Source organism: Camelus ferus, chromosome 21, assembly GCF_009834535.1.
Source record: "Camelus ferus isolate YT-003-E chromosome 21, BCGSAC_Cfer_1.0, whole genome shotgun sequence".
Classification (NCBI taxonomy): domain Eukaryota; kingdom Metazoa; phylum Chordata; class Mammalia; order Artiodactyla; family Camelidae; genus Camelus; species Camelus ferus.
The window spans coordinates 14,614,509-14,634,591 of NC_045716.1; the positions used below are offsets into that span (position 1 = coordinate 14,614,509).

The window sequence follows — 20,083 nt, forward strand, 5'->3', positions numbered from 1 at the left end:
TATTTTGGGTTTACAGGTCTTACTATAAATGGATGGAGTTACCCTTACTGTCATCATCACCTTCACAAGCACTAACACTTACTGGCTGTTTACCATACTCCAGGTAACACTTCAGCTGCCTTTTCTGTATGATTTCATGTATTACTTCATCCCTTTGAGAGGTAGGCACCATTTGGGTACCCATTTTACAGATGAGGAAAATGAGGCACAACAAACAACTCTGCCCAAGACCACTGCACTAGGGAACAGCAGAGCTGAGGCTATTCACCTTTTTTTTTTAACCAGACACATTTTCTTTAACTTTTACGAAAGTAATAATATACAGGTTAAATTTTTAATCATGTACCTGCACACAAGCAGCAGCATTTGGAAATAAGAAGAGCCAGTTAAATAGGAGGCTGTGAGCTAGGTCCAGACTACATGTTAGAAGGTTCTGATGAGGACAAAAGCAGGCATGGTACTGCTGTCACACCAAATGTTTATTTAATCTGATCAGGTGCCCCCTGTATACAGGCTGAGCCAATGCATTCACTCAGTTAGTAAGAATCTCTGTGCCCTAGTGAGAAAAGTGCAAACTGCCCTCTCCAGAGTTTTATCCCCACCCACCTCATTTTCTCAGACAAGAAAAAAGCATTCCTGATCTCTGTATCAAGTCAGCCTCCAGGATCCCTGCAGCCTGAGAATGAGAGTGTGTTACATCCCACATCAAAAAGGGCTCTTTGAGTCCTCACGCTCACTTCTGGGATGGAAAGCAGCTCCAGCAAAATGTGCACGCTTAACAAAATTCTACACAGCTTAAGAAACTGATAGGCCCTTCTGGAAGCCCATCCCAGGGCCTCAGACTAACCTAAGAGCCACTGCCCTACAGGGAAATCCTCTGCTCCCACTGAAGGGGAAGAGAAGAGAAGGCAAGACTTAAAACCTCTCAAATGTTATGATAAAATGCTGTTATTACACACACAAAAAATTTTAAGCAGTCCCTTTTTCTCATCAGCACAATCACAGGAACTAGGAAAAGACCACAGTCAGTCACCAGGGTGCTCAAACCTCCAAATAAGGTATATCCTCTGATTTAGCAGCATTAACTTTCTTTACAGGGGTGACGTCTTTCAGCATGCATCAACACAAAATAGGTCGCAGCTGCCACCTGCAGGGGCACCCCCTCACCAGGATATTGCTGATGAGGCTAAAATGTTTCCCACATCTCAAGGAGACTGACATTTAGGTAATGTAAAACAACTTCAGTTGTCTTAATTGTCACACAGCTAAGATAATCTTGCATCTTAAGGGACATGGTCCCCAAGGAGTCATGGAGGTGGAAAAAAAAAAAAAAGTTTCCCAAGAGGGGTAACATTTAGGTAAAAGGACTATATCTGTGCATAAGTGTGTGCTTGTAATTGAAAATAAAAGTCTTTATGAGGAAAACCACCAAACTGCACCGAGGAAGGGTGCTGAAGAAGTATTTTATCTTCGTTTTTTGCTTGGTCTGATTCACCTTCATTCCACACACCCAGAGCAGAGCGCCACGCTGGAAGCAGGTGCACCTGCCCTGCCAAGCGGACACTGAAACTCAGCAGAGCAGAGCGGGTTTTTGGACTCTGGAGCCAGGCTACCTGGATTTAAACACCAACCCCACCACACGGTGCTTTGGCACTTGACACAGTTACTTAACTTCTCTGTACTACCATCTCCTCACCTGGAAATTGGGGATAATTTCAGTAACTTACCCCTCAGGGCTCTAAGGATTACAGGAGTTAGTACGTATAAAACGCTTGGGACAGCACATAGTCAGTGCTCAGGAAAACGTTAGCTATTATCTGTAAAAAGCATTTTGAAAAAAATAGATAATAAATACACACACAAATAAATTCAGATAATATTCATTGATATACAGAAAATAAAGGCACAAAAGGGCAAAAAAGGCAATGGGATAAAGTGACGACAGGCACTCCAACAGTTATTATGCAGATGTTTTTTACAAGAGCATGTGTTACTTTCTGGTTTTTTTTTGACTTTTTAAAAACTGCTTTATTTAGATAGAATTCGAATAGCCCATAATTCACCCATTTAAAGGGTACAATCTAATACTGGCTTTGAGTACAGTCAGAATTGTGTACTCATCAGCATGTTACTTTTGATTAAGAAAAGAAGTGACAAAGATAATAAAAGTTGTTCTTTCTCATAAAAAAACTTTGAACAGAAACAGACTCACAGACATAGAGGACAAACTTATGATTACTGGGGAGAAAGCAGGTGGGAAGGGATTAAACTGGGAGTTCAAGATTTGCAGATAGTAACTACTATATATAAAATAGATAAAACAAGGTCCTACTGTACAGCACAGGGAACTATATTCAATATCTTGTAGTAACCTATAATGAAACAGAATATGTAAAGGAATATACGTATGTATATATATATATGTTTGAAACATTATGCAGTACACCAGAAATTGACGCATTGTAAACTGACAATACTTCAACGAAAAAAAAAAAAAAAAAAAAAAAAAAAAACTTACAAAAGTCCTTTCTAATGAATTAAAAGCCTGTGCCACCCGTCAAAATATCTGTCACCAAGTAAGTTCTTGAAACTCAAATGTCTGTACCTAACAGCCCAACAGATAAGCAATGGTTTTTGCTATAACCGCAGGGTTCGTTTAAAGCTGACTTGACAAAAACTAGTAGTTTTTAAATTCATGAGATCGGAAGTTTTCTGCACTAGTCCCATGTTCCGAAACATCAGTGCACAGTCCATCTGCCATCCCCACACCCACTCCTCTCTCCCTCCACACACCTACACACTCACATGGCAGGCGGGGCAGAGGGTAAGCGAGAACCAACAAGTGTGCCTCCTGCTAACACACTTCCTACCAGCACTAGTCTAATGTTCAGCTCTGTGGAGAAACTACTGTGAAAATCTGAGATTCACCTTTCAGATCTCAAATTCTGATGTTAGAATAAAAAAAACAAAATGACCCAGATGAACCCATACACAACCCAACCCCACATTCATAACAAAAAACAAAAAAGACCCTCATTACATTCACTCAAGTATTTTGAGCACCTATGATATTCTAGGCATAGCAGACAGAGATGAAAGACATCGCTTTTAAAACTCAGTCTGCTGGGAAGACAAAGAGCGCACAGCACGCGAGAAGGAGGAGAACACAGGATGGGAACCGCAATGCAGAGTGCAGTGGACTGACAGAGGACACCTTCCTGGGAGGGGACCGGACATCGTGTGAAGCAGAAGCAGTGACACGTCCAGAGGTGTGGAGGTGAGCTCTCTGAGATCTGGGTGCTGACAACCAGGTTGGAAAGGACAAGCATGGAGTAGGAGGAGAGACAGGAAGTAAGGCTGGAGGGACCACGCCATAAGGCTTTGGGGGGTGGGCAATGCTGACAGCAAGACTGAAGGTGAAGAACCACCACTGAAACTTCAAGGGGCTAATGGGCATGACCACTCCAGCAACAACGTAGAGAATGTCTTGAAGGAGGTCTAGACTGGCGGATGGGAAATCAGCCAATGGAGAGTTATTCAGGCAAGAAATGATGGATGTGGGGGGACAGGGGTGGGTAACTTCAAGAGAAGTTCCACCAGGAGAACTGGTGGGAGCCCAGGAGCCTGGACGGACGTGGGAGGATGGAGGAGTGCAAGAGAGGGACAGAGATGATGCAAGGTTTCTGTCCTGTGCGTGTGTGTGGAGAGAAAACACCAGTAGTGCAGTATCTGTGGCCGGAGCAGGTGAGGTGAGGTATTAGTGGGCCAGTTCCGAATAAACCTGGTCCTGGAACAGGAAGGGCAGTGCCCAGGAGACAGCTGGATAAATGGGCAAGGACCCCCAGGAACGGACTCAGAGCAGGAAATAACCTGGGAGTCACCCACAAATGGAGGAGACAGAGAACGCAGAGGGCAAAAACCAGTGAGCCAACGAGGGAGTTCTGAGGCATGACACCTTCCCAGGCAGAAAAAGAACCCTCAGAGGTGACTGAGAAGGAACAGTGAGACAGGGAGAAAGCCAGCCAGCCTCAGATGGCGAAATCAAAAACACTTCCTCCAGAGGAAACGGTCATTGTCAAATGTTACCGACAAGTAAGCTCAGGAATCAGTGGCTTTAACGGGCCTTGGGAACCAAGTGATTATTGGTGATTTTAGCAAGGAAAGCTTTTCCAGAGCCATTAACACTCTCCAACTCCTTTTAACCCCCGACAGCACCATTTCCTTGACACCTGTCACACCTTCAATAATCAGACTGAAGTCCTTTCTATGCAAAAGATTAGGAATACAAAGATAGACAACCTGCAGTCCAGGATCCTGGAATCTGGAAGTCAAGAGTCTTGGATGGACCTGGAGGGCATCAAGTTTAGTAAAAATAAGTTAAAGAAAGACAAATAATACATGCTATCACTTCTAAGTTTAATATAAATAAAACAAACTTGTGAATATGACAAAAAAAAAGATACTCACAGATACAGAGAGGGAAGCGGGTAGGGGCAAGATAACAGTAAGGGATTAAGAGATACAAACTACTATGTATTAGATAAATAACCCAAGGGAAGGGTATAGCTCCGTGGTAGAGCACATGCTTAGCACGCCTGAGGTCCTGGGTTCAATCCCCAGTACCTCCATTAAAAAGTTAATTTAAAAAATCTAATTACCTCCCTCCCCCCCAAAAAAAATTTTTTAATAAATAAATAAGCTATAAGGATATATTGTACAGCACAGGGAACATAGCCAATATTTTATAATAACTTTAAGTGCAGTATTAGCTATAAAAATTTTGAATCACTTATGTTGTACACAGGAAACTAATACTATAAATCAACTCTATCTCAATAAAAATAAGTAAAATTAAAAAGACAATATGGAGGAAAAAAAAAAAAGTCGGAACTCTAACGGCTGACCACAGCCCAAGAGGGTGAATGCCACAGGAGAACAGTAAAGGGAACATATTTAGTTGGGTCTGGAAGACATTTATTAAACACCTACCACGCGGTTAGGCTCCGGGTTAGCACTGGTGAGTCAGACCTCGACTCGGAAGCGCCACGTGGTGAAGGGCTTTATCTGATCATAATCACTGCTGTATTCCCAGGACTTGACAGTGTGTCCGGCACTTGGTCAGAAATCAACAAACATTTACCGGAAGAACAAAGGAATGGAAGGTGTGACCTTTTCTCTGGGGGGCAGACAAGGGTGAGAACTGCAGTGGCCTTATTTTCATATGTATGTATGTGTCTCCTAAAGGAGACGGAGTCCCACAAGTCGCGGTAACGCTACAGCTGTAAAACGCTGCCTTGTCTCCAGGAGGCCAGCAAGAGACAGCTGAGGGATGGGGTAGTGATGGCGAGGGCTTTCCGTGGTGCTGGTCACAATCTATTTCTTGACTTCGAGGGCACGTGTACAGATGTGGTCACTTTGTGATAATTCACTGAACCACATACTTGTCATTTTATACACGTTCCTATGTGTTCTATTTTTAAGGACAAGCGTTAAAAAAAAAAAAAGCCATGTTATTTAATAAACTGCTTTTTCTTCCCCTAACTACCCTTTATAAAACAAGTCCACTTAACTCTTTTCAGGAAAAGGTCCAACTTAAGAACGTCAGAACAGAATCGCTAAGTAAGCCCTACAGCAAGCTGGTGATGAGAAAAGGAACGAGGAAAGGCCAGCCGGAGAAGAGAGGGGCCGCCATCTGACGCGCTGTGGCTTTGTGAGCAAAGAAGAAAGGCCACAGCCTCAAGGAAACAGCATCATGTTAGTAAGTGGGCATCACACTGCCCTACTGGGTCCCCACTGCTATCAACGCCACCGCGCCTGGATGCCGGCCAGGCTGATGTGCCAGGGAGCCGTGCTGGTTACAAGCGACAGCGGAACGGCCAAAGGTCCTGCGGTGACAGCACGACGGCCGCAGAGCAAGACCCACGGGCACGTGGGTGATGGTGGCTCCAAGCAGCCCCCTGCAATGTGGGTACCTCTGCACACACCTTCTCATGGGATCCTAGCAACTCTCCGAACAAGACGTTATCTCTTTTCACAAATGTAGAAACGGGTCCAGAAGGGACAGATGAGGAGGGGTGGAGCTAGGATGTTAACACAGCGTGGCTGACTCTAAAGCGCATGTTTTTCCCACCCATCGAGCTGTCTGGACTTACAGGAGTTCCACTCCAATCCGTACATGAAGGAGAGACATCATAAAGCTTCGATTCTATCAGGCCAGAAAGACCTTGAACCCCATCGAGACCTGCAAAAGGAGCCACATGGCAGGCTGGGGATTTAGCTCTTCTCAGATGTCCAAAACACAGTCTTTTCTACCTTGAGCGTGATGTCCCCTGATCATGTCCCTCCAGAACCCAATCCAGCACAGGCTCTGGCCAGCGTGTGTCCTTCAGAGTCAGACAAGGAGGGCTCCACGTGCATCGCCTTCCAGGAGAGTACTTTCTGCCTCTCTTACTCAAATACTGTGTCTCACCCAACAGTCTGCTCCTCCTACTTTCAAAGGTTTGCTTTCTCTACTAAAAAAAAGCAGAGAAAAATGAAGCCACTGACTAACCAAAATAGGATGTTTTACCTTGATAGAAAAATCAAAGGTCCTCAGGACATGCGCCCCTCCTGAAAAGAGCAGGTTTCTGAACCAACCATCCTCCCCAAACTCACCTTCTGGAGAAAGTTCCCACAGACAACAATATACCATAGAACAGAAACGGCTGCTCAGAAAACCTCTACTGATAAAACGGGCCATCACGCCACAGCTGCTTGGGTAAAGCTGACTCCAATGCACCTGTCGGCAGAGATGCCAAGCCATGAGCCACACAGATGGGACAGGCTACCCGAGGCCCCTGGGTATACGTCCTGGGTTCTGAGTTCTGTTCCTGCTCAGAACTACTTCTTACTATCGAGTGTATCATAAATTTATCAGAAGAGTAAAGACCGTAACTGCTTCAGTTTACAGAGCGTCTGCATTTTTGTCAAGAAAACCTTTTGAACGGCAGCATCTCAGATCTTAACACTGCTGTTTTACAGCAGAAACTGCAGTCTGTAATACATGTAAGTATACATCACCCGTGTTGATGAAAGGAAGAACACTAAATAATCCCAGAGGGACAATTCAAGGTTACACATACAGCTTTGGAAAGTGTCTTTGCCATGTCGAGTCTCCCCAGTTCAGTAAGGACATTCTCTATTCCTTAACAAGCCACACTAAAGCTCAGAAGAACCCCAAAAGCTGCCATGTTCTCCCACCCTACAGCTCTGCTCAGCCCCTTCCCAACTCCCATCCATGCTTCGAGATTGAGACTAATGCAAGCTGCCCAAAGCAGAGACCGTTTTCCCCTAAAGATGACGGATCTACCTTCCTCTAAGACAGAGAAGATCATCATTTTGGTATAAAAGATCTACTCTTCGAAGACTCGAGTTAAAGTAAAGATCCATTTCATATCAACAAGCATTTCGTTAAACAAAATTAGGTGACACCACTAGTAAGAACTTGACAGCAAGATGTTAAGGTTGATTGCATATTTTTTCAAATGCACCATTAATCAAGCACCTAAGCCATGTAGTATGTATAGTTACACCAAACTCTGTGGTTGGCAATATGCCACAATCCTATCCAGGTGAAGGGACCCCAACAGGAGATACAAATGTGACCAGCAAAGGGACAATGATCTCCCAGCAACAGCCAAAGCAACTGGGTTTAAGTGCTGAAAACTAGTATTAGAAGAAGAAACTGAGCAAGAAAGTAATGCACTCTTCACCCATTTATTCAGCAAATATCTGAGCACCTACTGTGTGCAATTTTAAAAAAAGACCAAGGAGATGAAAGGGTTAACCACACAGATGTCTGAAGGAAGTGCTGTCCGTGCACAATGAACACAACGCCAAGGCCCGTTTGTAGGGCCTTGTGGGTCTTTGGAAGGACTCTCGCCTTTTACTGGGAGTCAGATGGGAAGCTACTGCAAGGTTCTGAGCAGAAGCAGGGGAACTACTACCCAGCCTTCATTTTGACAGGATCACTCTGGCTGCTGTGATGAGAACAGGGTGGATCAGGACAGGGTAGGTCAGGGAGATGAGTCAGGGTTCCACTGCAATAACCCAGCTGAGAGGTGCTGGGGGCTTGGACCAGAGTGGAAGCAGTGGAGGTAGAAAGTGGTCAGACTGTGGACAGGTAGGCAAGAAGGTAGGGCCAGCAAGATTTCTTAACGGATTGGGTACAAGTGAAGGAGAGCAGTTAAGAATGACTGCAAGGTCTTAGGCCTGAGCAACTGGAAGGATGAAGATGTTATCAATGGAGATGGGGAAGGATGCAGGTCGAGCATGTCTGGGGGAAGGTCAGGAGTTAAATATGAGACTTACTGACACTCTTGTTCTACATCCAAGTGAAGATACTACAGAGCTTGAGAAAAAGGTCCTTAATACCTGGTTATTTAACAAATATTTATTGAGAACCCACCTAAAGTGTTTTTAGCCCATGTGTGAGCCTCAGGCAACAGTGAGGAAAACCTCAACCCTGATCCTGAGAGCTCAGTCTAGAGGGGAAGACAGCCTAATGAAGCAAGGTCCACGCTGGGTGGGGGAGAATTCCAAGCATCTGGTACGATGCTTCAGCAAGACTGCAGAGGGACACCGAACCATGCCAGGAGGACTGCCTGAGAGAGAGAACGCGCATGGAAAGATAAGCAGGGGTCATCCAGGTAAGGAAAAGGAAGGAGGGCAGAGGGACGAACTCGAGGGACAAGGAGTGAGAGAAAGCACACATGGTCCCAGGACCTGTGAGGAATCCAGTTCAGGCAGGTGTTGCCAAGTGGCAAGATGTCAGTCTCTGCCTTAGGCGGGTTCGGAGCACTTGGTATGTGTGACTAGTGGTGAAAAAAAAAAAAAAAAAAAAAACAATTACAGGATATTCAAGGCAATTTACAGAATTGTGGAATGTCAAGGGCTGAAAGGACCTTCTTCTCTATAAATGAATATACCTAATAAGTAACTGGCAAAGCTAGAATGGAACCCAAGTTTCCCAAATCAGTGGCCATAAAAGGGTGATTTGAAATACTAAAGCTGATACTGAAAAGTGAATGACCAGTGAGGATGGTACGGTGGTAGAGCACATGCTTAGCATGTCGAGGTCCTGGGTTCAATTCCCAGTACCTCCATTTAAATAAATAAATAAACCTAATTACCCCCCCCACAAAAATGTAATAAAGTTAAAAAAAAAAAAAGGATAACCAAAAAAAAAAAAAAAAAAGGAGGGGGGAATCACCTAATAAGTGGGTAACAAATCCTTCTATAAATCTGCAGGTTTCCAGTTTTCTGCTTTCAACAAAATCAAAGGAGGTGGGTGGCAAGCTAGCTTATTCACAAAGATAGCATCAGGTTCTGACATAACTTAAAAGACAAAAAGTGAGTGATCTTAATATAACAAAAGTTCTTCCATTCTCATCTACTTATATCAACAAAGTTTCTCAAAGTTTATATCTATACAGTAAAAAATCTTATTCTAGCATCGAGTAGTAATAGTAATCATCCACCAACACATAAAATAATGGGGTGAGGGAGTGCCATCCATCTCATCAAGTTGCCTTCCAACAAAACTCCACCTTCTGTGTTTACTTATCAAAACGGATACCTACTTGTTCTGATTAATTTATGCTAATAACTGTAGTAACGTGATCCAAAAGAAGTGAACACTGAAAAGATTTATGAGAACAGGAAATAAAAATCATTCCAATGTACATACATATTCTTGTTGCAGAAGGATGACAGGATGTTCAATAAAAGATTTTCAAGCATAAAAATAAATTAACATTTTGTGGGGAAAGTGGAATTGAAAATGGTTTCAAGGAGAAAAATTGAAAAGCTAGCATTTCTGATTCAAGTACAAGCTTATTCATGTATTTTTCAAATGGATAATTCAAATTATTACAGTATTTAGAGGCCATCAGATACATTTAAAAGAATGAAACAATAAATATTTTAAAATGTCAACATTTAGAATATATCAGAAATTACATCCTTTGCTACTTTTTACTCATGATGAAAAATAAATTGATGTCAAAATCACATGAGGGGCCTCCTACACTCTTGGTGGGAATGTAAACAGGTGCAGCCACTATGGAGATAGTACGGACGTTTCTTAAAAAACTACACATAGAGCTACCATATGATCCAGCAATCACACTTCTGGGCGTACATCTGGAGAAAACTATAATTTGAAAAGACACCTGCACCCCAATGTTCATAGCAGCACTATTTACAATAGCCAAGGCATGGAAACAACCTAAATGTCCACCAACAGATGACTGGATAAAGAAGATGCGGTGTATACATGCAATGGAATATTAGTCAGCCATGAAAAGAGTGAAATAATGCCATTTGCAGGAACATGGATGAGTGAAGTAAGACAGAGAAAGACAAATATGATATCACCTATATGTAGAATCTAAAAAAAAAAATACAAATAAACTTATTTGCAAGCCAGAAATAGACTCACAGACATAGAAAATAAACTATGGTTACCAAAGGGGAAGGGGGAGGTGGGTAAATTAGGAGTTTTGGATTAATATACACACTACTATATATAAAATAAACAACAAGGGCCTACTATATAGCACAGGAAACCACATTCAGTATCTTGTAATAATCTATAATGGAAAAGAATCTGAAAAAGAATGTATGTGTGTGAATATATATATATATATGTATGTATGTGTGTGTGCATGTGTATTTTAAAAAAACACTAAACATGTGAAAGAATAAAGAATTCTCCAACATTCTCTAAGGAGAAGTGGATGCAAACATGTATAAAGACCACAGTCCAAAATCCCAGGTCAGCACTCTGAGCATCCCATTCCACTACACTCATTCTCTGTACAGCCTGAGAGAGACTACCCACCTGCACAGGGCAGAGACAAAACTCAGCCTCCACCATCTGGGAGAAGGCGATCCCAGAGACATCTGTACAACTCTGGACTTCCTACAGGACAGGCAAACAAACAAAGGATGTTTACTGAGATAGGACAAAGCAGTTCCTCAGCCAAGGGGAGAGGAGGTTGGGAATTGCCAGACTATCAGACAGCACACTTACAGACTGATTAAGGCAATAAAGACGCATAACTTCAGCTCCACACACAAAAGTCTTACACTTCCACCATGTACACAGCATGCAAAATTCTTAACAGAAGCCCTACAATAACGTGCCCCAAGTCATACAAAAAGGCAAGTGGTAGAATCTTCTCTGTCACTACTCTTGCGAAATGAATGCTCTACCCAAACGAAGTGTGGGACCACATGGGACGGGAAGAGGAGGCACTGCTGAAAACCACCGCAGGGTACTCCAGGTCCCTTCGCAGGGAACTCGAGTTTCCGACATAGGGCGTGCAAGGCCACTAAAGCAAGTGTGAGAGGGACAGAGGTACTCTTGACACTTTTTCTGCAGTTTCACAGGGAGTCACCGTGGGAAAATAATTGCTTTTTAAAAGAAACCTGCACTATGAAAAAATCATTTTTAATAGCCAGGTGACAAGGCAAACTGACCTTTTTGATTATCACCGTCTTCCATCATCATACAAAATTCTCAAGCATACACGATTCATTTTAGAACAAATGCCCCCATATCTAATCAGGTTACTGCTTAAGACAGGCCTGAGAATTCCTACGTTTTATGATTCTTTTTATTTTTCAGGTTAAACAGTCCATTGATGGTACTTTTGTTGATGGTAAATACTTTGCTTTCTGAATGAACTCTCATGTTAGACTTAACCTCTTGCGTGTATGTGAACTGAATGCTGATGCCTGTGTCTTGTCAAAATCTGACAACTTTTACAACTTTTATTTTGTCTTCTAGAAAATTCTGTCTTTTCCTTTTTTTTTCACGTAAATTTTGCAGCTACTTGTTCATTTGGAAATATTTTACTTTCAAAAGTAAAGTTTTTGACTTGCTGTTTTTATGTAAGGTTGAAAGAAAAGCAGTATGTGTATTAAAATCAAATTATCAAAGTCAATGTTAAAAAAATATTTTGAAAATGTTTCCACTGTTAGACAACTTAGTTGCCAAAAACTATGTGTGTGCCTATAAAACTCATAAACAGAAAACTTGGAAAAACCTGCAAATAATTCCAAGTGAGGATCCTGAGTGGGTTTTGAGTCCACTAGTTAAAAAGCATTAAGTGGAACACCTTGGTCTACAAAAATAGCTGAGGGACAGCAAAGAAGATAAAAATTTTCCTGCTGGTTTTTAACAACAGTCACTGCATAACTGGGGGATGGGACTACCATGATTTGGTACATAATACAAATGATGAGTTTCTTGTACTTGGATCATTTTAGGGAATAACTTTTTCAAATATGGTCATTAAATCAAGATTCATGAGACAACTTAGAGCCAAATCTTCAGCTTTATATTATCACTAAGAGTAAGATCACCAAGATCATCCAAGATGCACGAATCACGCATTTGAAATAAGCTTCCTAAAAATAAAAAAAATTTTAGTCACAAATAAAAAATACTTTAGTAAAAGAATCAAAAGGTTTTATACCATTAAAGAAACCACAATTTTTAAGTGTTTATTTCATTTCTTCATCTTTTCATAATTCTTTTTTAATTTTGTTTTTTGTTTTTAACTATATGTTTTTGCTTTTAATTATGTGATAATTTTTTGTTTTTAATTATGTATTGATTATACATATATAACTTACATATACAGATACATTATAATTATGACAAGATAATCAAATGCTTTAATGATACATTGGCTTAATGATAAAAATAGTTTAATGAAAAGAAAGCATATGTATATACACATGCACACACATGGAATATTCCCTCAAGCCTTTTCTATTGATTAAAAAAAGTGAGACACACATTAAAAGACCTCAGAGATCTTTAGCAGTTCTAACAGCACCATGTCAGATCCCACTAGCAAAAAAAAGGTCAGGTCTTCAGCCATGAAATTCCCAAATACAATCTGTCTCCATCACAGAACCTCATGAGAGCAAGACTCAACAAAGAGGCAGAAGACCTATGCCAGCGCTATAGGTACAGAGAGCAGGAGTTAGGTGACACCAGACAGCGCGCGCATCAGAAACCACACTTCAAAGGCTTTCCAACAAGAAATAAAGGAGGTGGTAGCTGACCAAAGGCACAGCAGGAGAGGAACCACAGGAGGCTGTCTGGGCTTCCTCCTAGCAGGCACTGCTAGGCGCTGGAGTAATCAACCAGAGGGGAATTTCAGCTGGAGCGAAGAGCCTTGGGCAGAGGGGACTTGTAAGGGGCCAAGCTAGGGCATGTGGCTGGAAAAGAGACGAAAGGGGAGAGTGGCAGGGGGTCTGCAGGGCCAGAGCAGCAGCTTGGGGCAGTACAAAGCTGACAAGGTCAGCTCTGAGCAAAATGCAGAGGGACCAAAGCAGTCCCAAGGCTCTGGGAGCCCCTGATGGAGCGAGGGTGTAGAATGAGCCATCTGGCCAGATGGGGATGGCTGCTGAGGTTCCAGGAACAGGACAGTGGGAGCCAAGGCGAGGCAGGTCCAGGGCACGTTCCAGAGCGCTCCAAAGGCAGATGCTGACTCATGGTGAAGCCGATCTGAGGTGACAGCCCCCACCACTGAGAGGGCTGCCATTTTCTTCTCCAGGTCTGTATTAATCACACACAGTCTGACCCACCTCCCTCCAAATACCTCTGAGGACTGGTCACTGCTGGGGAGACAGTTCAAAACAGGCAACAGATTTAGAAAAGGGAAAAATCTGGATTCCAATCCACGTTCTATCACTGCTGCATGACCTCAGGCAAGTTAATTCTGCTCACCTCATCTTCCACTGTTATCCATCAACGGGGAAGACACCTGCCTGACTTCAAAGGGAAGAGATAATCAAATGCTTTAATGATAAATTGGCTTGATGGCGAAAGTGGTTTAAACAGCTTGTCACTAAAAAATACTGACAGAGACTTTCTCTCATATTTCCTTATATTCCCCTCAACTCTAAGCACATAATACAGTCTCTGCATAATGACATTCACTCAACAAAATGCCTATCTAGTACACAGTAAACAAACACTAGGCTCTAACTAGGCAATACCAGTGTGTCCTACCACATTGGTTCAAGGGGGTTTACACTGTTTGGTCATTTCAACACCAAGAGTACAGTTACGTATGGTTTCAACCATGGCTTCAAATTCTAATCCAAATAGCCTTATAAATTATAAGAATAAGGGGACAATTATAAACTGTGGTCTGCCTTAACTCAGTTCAGCACATGTCAGATACCCACACCACATCAAACACTGTAATGGGCACGATGGCAGAAATAAGGAAACGCTCTTACAGAACTTTTATCACAGTGGGCGAGGCAGTCAACCAATAACCCTAGCACTAGGCAAAACGTGGTGAAAGGATGGATGTTAGAGACAAAAAAATTATTCTGATTAAGGAAATGGATAACAAAGTTCCCTCGGGGAAGGACTGACAGAACTGAAGGCCTAAAAGGATTAGAGAGAAGACAAGAAGCAAAAGCATAAATAAGTGAAAGCAGTTCCACAGATGTTGTCTGTGTGCACTGGGGGGTGGGGGAAAGGGACAAGCGTGGAAAAATAAACAGTCTGGGACCGCATTTGGGGGCTGGGGGGATTTCCACTGTGCTGAAGTATCTGACCTGTAGTCTGGGCAATGGAGAGGCGTTAAAGGTTTCCAAAGACAGTGACACAGTCAGAGCTGTTAAGGAGAACCCATTCTGCAGGCAGTGGGAAGGAGCAGATTGAGAAGCTATTTCAATTGGCCAAAGAAGAAGTCACAAGGGCAGAAACAGCAAAAATAAAGAGGGAATGGCACCTAAAGTCATGGATATTTACGCAGGTAAAGAAGTTTAAACTAGTTTCTTTTCCCCATTACTTCCTGGCTCTCTCTAGACCTGGCCTCCAGGAGGAAATACGAGAACTTGATTTTTAACCTACAGATCAGAATTACCTTCTAAACCCACAATTTTAAGATGAGTTTTGAACAATGATTTGCCATGGCAGCCTAGCAAAGCTTACTCTAGAATTCTAATTCATCTTCATTTTTAAAACAAGCTAAAAAAAATGTGATATACAGACCGGCTATCACTATTTTTGCCTTCTAGCACCAAAACAATTTAGCCTAAGATAAAATGCTTATAACTCAGGGGAGCCACAACATGGAGACAAATCAGAGTTCTCAAGAGCACTTCAACAGGGAGTTGTCTTTTCTTATAAAGAAGGAATGGAGGAGGGGAGAAATCACTCAAGATCTATACTATGGGGCCACTGGGTTCAAAGCAATCTGCATTTCCATTTGCTTTTGGGTCAAGTACCTCTGATACCATTCTGTAGCCATTTCCAAGTAGCCCCCTTCCACGTTGAAGATGTAAACTTGGTTCTCTGCGTATGCCTTAACATCAATTCTTAAACAAGGCAACAGCAAGGACAGAGCCGCACAGGGCTAGTTCCAGCTCCACCACTAACTGTATGATGTGAATTCGTTTGTTTTCTCATCTACAAGCCATCAGATTCAGTACTGGGATCCAGGGCCTTTGAGGTCCCTTCTAGCTGTAAAAGTGTCATTTTTGATGATGTTCTTAGGCCTTGTGCCTCCTCCCAAATTCCTTTAACAGACCCAATGCAAATACCCAGGGAGGCAAAGTATCAACCTTGCTTCCAGACCCCCTGTACTGTGGGAACGTTCAAGCTTGAGGCTTTCAAAGAAAGTCCAGTTTCTTGATGCTGACCATCCTTTAAAAGAAAAAAAAACTTCACATTCCTCGGAAGAAAGGCAAGAAAGACAAATATAGAATCAAGACATAATTGCAGCAAACCGACTACAGTACGGAATTTTAGAAGTCCATTCAGTGCTCCCTTGGGCTTTCTTAGGAACCAAACAATTATCAAATAATCTTAAACAATGACAAAGTATTTGTAAGTGCCGCAGCTGTACAACGTGCTTTAAAAAGTGTATGAAAAGACACTTTTTTGGTAGTTGCTTCCTCCTTGAGAAATAGGGACAGCGGAGTTAGCTTCTCCCTTAACCGCTCACTACTAGCTCCTACTTGACACGTTACCGAAATAACACTTAAATTTATACTGATTATCGACTGAGAACAAGTTGATAATTGAGGCGCACACGAGAATGAGGAGAAGGGAGTTATTTTACCTTTTAGGATCTCAGTTTCCATCTCTGTAGTAAGTCAATTACTTAGATGATTACCAAGGTCATTTTGTTCCCAAATGCTATGCCCATCTGCCTCCTTCCCCCTAGGAGGGCTGGACCTCAGGTTAATATTTGGGCTCAACTATATGTCACGCATCGTGCTAGGAGCTCCGGGAATACAGCCCTGAAAAACCACCAAAAAAAAAAGGTCCCACGCAACACGAATATGCTATGGAAGGGGTGGGGGGATGGGGAGGTGAGGTAATTATAATAGAACAGGTAAACTTCCTAAAAGAGGCGGAATCCTGGTTTGGCTGTGACTTACTAGTAATAGTACTCGTAGAGAACATTACCAAAAGAAAAAAAAATTAAAAATAAAAATGCATTCAACCGGGGAAAAAATTCAACATAAACTTCTGGGGCCTAAAACAGGCAGATTCTTACTCCTGGGAGCCACCGACGAGATTAACTAATCCATAAAGAAGTCACCCAGCGCCAGCTGCCGAGTCCGGGCCCCATGCGCCAAAGCAGTCCAGACCTGGAGGGGGAAATGTGCAACCAAAATGGAGGAGGGGCTACGGCGGAGTCGGCTCCGGAGTGAAAACCTCGTGGCTCGCTCCTCATGGCGCCAACCAGCCTTCCTGCTCTGCTCTCCCCAGCCTTAGGAGGCATCATCCCGCCTCGCCAAACCCACAGCGCAGCACCCATCTCCCGCAGGCTCCCCTGGAGGAGTTCCGCGCACCAAATGAACTGGAGACTGTTAAAACTGTGAAGGAAACAAGTAGCCACATCTTAACCTGCAGGAGAGCAAAGAAACATCTGGGAGGACTCCACCCTTCTCCACCTGCAGAAAAAGCCCACGGTAAAGCTAGGGAAGCATTTCCCTAGCCTCCTCTTGTCTTACTGGGGGGAAAAAAAGACAGACAGAAGGAAGGATCCTAGAGAAGTCAGACACCCAGAGGACGACCTCTTTCCGTGGATCCAAGACGCGGGTGCCCCAGACCTCGAAGAGCTTGGAGCCAGAACAACTTTCTCATTGAAGCGGACCGCGTTTCCTCTTATAACAAAAAAAGAGAGAGAGAGAGAGAGAAGCCCCGACTATGATCATTTCATTGATGTCATCTCGCCTATCTGGCTCTCAGGATTTTACCCGGAAACCCCTGCAATCCCCAGCTCCCGCGTCCAGCCCAAGTGGGGCTCCCCTTCCCCGGGACGCCGCCTCGCGCGTTCTCGCAGCCCTCGCGGTCGGGCTAGCCGGCTCGCTCCGCCCTTGGCACCCGGGCTGCGCTGCTGGGCGAGCACATCAGCGCCACGCCGGGGGGGAAGACGGGGGTATCGGGGGCTCTTGGAGGACCCTGCTTAAAGCCCTCTTTCCCACGTCTGACTGGCAAAACAATAAGCATCCGCTTTCTCTGCCCCTCCCCCATAGGACCCCGGCCACGAGTTACTGCCGCGGGGGGGGGAAAAACGAGAGGGAGGGGGCCAGCCCCGTGATCGGTGGCCAGGGTACCCCTGGAACCTCGTTGGCCCGAGTCCCCGCCCTCCGGCCCCCCGCCGCGGCGCCCGGAGTCCGCGCGGGGAAGACTCGGCGCTGGAACGCGGCCAGGAGCGGAGGCGCGCGGGCCACGCGGTGGCTGCAGCAACTGACACGGCCCGCGGCCGCCGGCCACATGCGCCGCCGCCGGGCCCGGGCCCGGGAGGCGAGCGGAGGGGAAGAGAGCGCGGCCCCCGGGCCCCGTCGTACCTTGCCGCTGGCCGTGCCCCCGCTGACGCCGATAAGGAAGGGCTCGCCGCCGTTGGGCTGCTGGTGGTTCTGCAGGGTCTGCTCGCTGTCCCCGGCCATGGCTCGCGCCGCCCCTCCTCCCGCTGCCTGTGCGAACGGACGCACGCTCCACGCCCGCGCCCGCGCCGGGCTCGCTCCGCTTCCCGCAGCCGCCGCTGGGCGCTGCCCAGTTCAAGGCTGCCGCCGCTCCCTGCGCGCCGCTCGGAGCCCGGTGCTGGGGCTGGCTTCCCCGGAGGAGCCGAGAGCCTTCCTCTGCCCGCAGCAGCCGGCCCCGGTTTACATCCCAGGCAGAGGTCAGCGTGATGCTGCTGCTCCAATCCGGGCGGGCAGCGCGCTGCTATTCGCCGAGGCAGAGGCGGCGAGGCGTCTGGCCCCAGCCTCCGCCCCTCCCGGGCCCCGCCGCCGCCGCCTGAGGTCTCTGGGAAAGGTGTGAGCCCGACCCTCCTCCCCATCCGCCCGGTTAACCCTTTCCCGGACCATCTGCGGCGGACCGAGGCAAAAAAAAAAAGGAGCCACTGCGTTTTAAGTTGGTATGCTACCACCCATTTCAAAAGGGTTAAAAGGCTAAAAGGGCAGATCAAGTAAAGGAGGGGATGCCTCCAGGTTTCAGAGGCAAAATTCGAACAAACTTGGACAGTTAAAATGATACAAAGAGTTAATGTCATTTACCCATTATCCAGGCTAAAAACTTGTGTTCCGAAAATGAGATTTTTTTCCCCTCCCGTTTGCCAAAATAGTATGTCAGCCGCTGGCTTTAAATATTTCCTCTCTTGGAAACCCCCAAACGCCGTCGTCCTTAACAGGCGACTCTGAAGTCCTTCCTAGAGAAGGGTAACTTGAAGGTCTCCTCTGAGGGGCGCCCTCCTTCCTAACATCAACGCCCTTTCTAACCATGGTTTGGAATCCCAAACGTTGAGGTTCCTGTGGAGTTAGGGCTTGTGGAAACATTCATATAATACTTAACGTCATGTGGACTTGTTAATACGTTTACTTGAACTGTTTTTTCAGAGATGGGCAATTAGGCACTTGGTTACAAAGGCAGTAGCTGCGGATGACTCAGAGCAGTGCCACCTCTGGAACTAGATTTCTGCATCCACAGGCAGTCCCAGGAGCAAGTTAATCTCCCTTGCTCAAGGATCTCATCTGTTAGATGGGAATGATAATGGCAGTTACATGCTAGGATTATTGTATTAAATGAATTATTATATTGAAAGTACTTAAAATAGTACTTGGCACAGTTACAGACCCTATGTAAGTGTTCTATGAGAAAAGACATCTAAAGGGCTGGAAAGGAAGCCTTTGCTGGGGCACAGGGAAGAGAGGTAGGAGTAAGACTAGTAGACTAGTGGGCTTTTCCCTCTTCTGCCCCTAGGGCTGGCTCACCCTCACATAAGGAAATTCCTCTTGTCCATTTAAATTATTAAGGATATTCTCAGCACTGGTGACCTCAACAAGGACTTCTGCGTCTTTACTCTCTATAAAGCCAAGCAGGCTGCCTGTGCTATTCCCTGTGCTGTGTCATTCTCTCTTGGGAGCCTGGTCACCAAATCCCATAGCTAGGGATGTTCAGATCACATTTGAGCCTAACATAGCAATTACACAGCAGATTCTAGATTAAGTGATTTCCAGCTGCCTGCCTTCCCCTCCCACTGAGAAAAAAACAAATCCAGAGCTAGAAAAGATTCAAGGAAATACATTTTCTTGGTTATCTGTGAGAATTGTTTATATATATCCAGATATGTCTGATCAACTTCGGGTCTAGTTAACATTTGGGAATGAAATTAGCCTGAGTGTGCAGATACAACTAATCAAAGGAGAGACTTTTCTGTGGTTGCCCACAGCTGGAGGAGTCAGGGGTAAATGGGGAGTGGCAGCTAATGGGTCCAGGATCTCTTTTCAGGGTAAAGGAAATGTTCTGAAAGTGATTGTCATGATAGTGGCACGACTTTTGCATAAGAACTAGTGAATCATATAAATTGGTGAATTGCATGGTATATGAATTATATCTCAATAAATCAGTTTTTAAAAATAGCTCTCAACCAGCAGTCTAGGAGGAGAAAGATTTTTCAGACTTGGGAACAGAAATGGCAAAGGCACAGAGAAAAGACTGAGAATTAAAAAGACAATGTCAAAGGAGTTTGTAACCTATAAAACAGTA

The 20,083-nt window shown here is 44.5% G+C and overlaps 1 protein-coding gene across 2 annotated transcripts in view; it reads right to left on the minus strand.

Annotated features, from left to right (window-relative positions):
• Positions 1 to 18,396, minus strand: part of UCK2 (uridine-cytidine kinase 2) — a 69,488-nt gene extending 51,092 nt beyond the window's left edge. The window contains exons 1-2 of one of the 2 annotated variants that reach the window (XM_032463824.1): positions 17,887 to 18,396; positions 12,611 to 13,680 (exon numbers count right to left, since the gene is read on the minus strand). In XM_032463824.1, coding sequence (XP_032319715.1) covers positions 13,266 to 13,680; positions 17,887 to 18,377 — 906 coding nt within the window. In that variant the 5' untranslated portion in view covers positions 18,378 to 18,396 and the 3' untranslated portion in view covers positions 12,611 to 13,265. Of the gene's footprint in view, positions 1 to 12,610; positions 13,681 to 17,886 lie in introns of those variants that run through there. The other variant, XM_032463826.1, reaches the window with a different exon arrangement.
• Between the last annotated feature and the right edge of the window lie 1,687 nt (positions 18,397 to 20,083).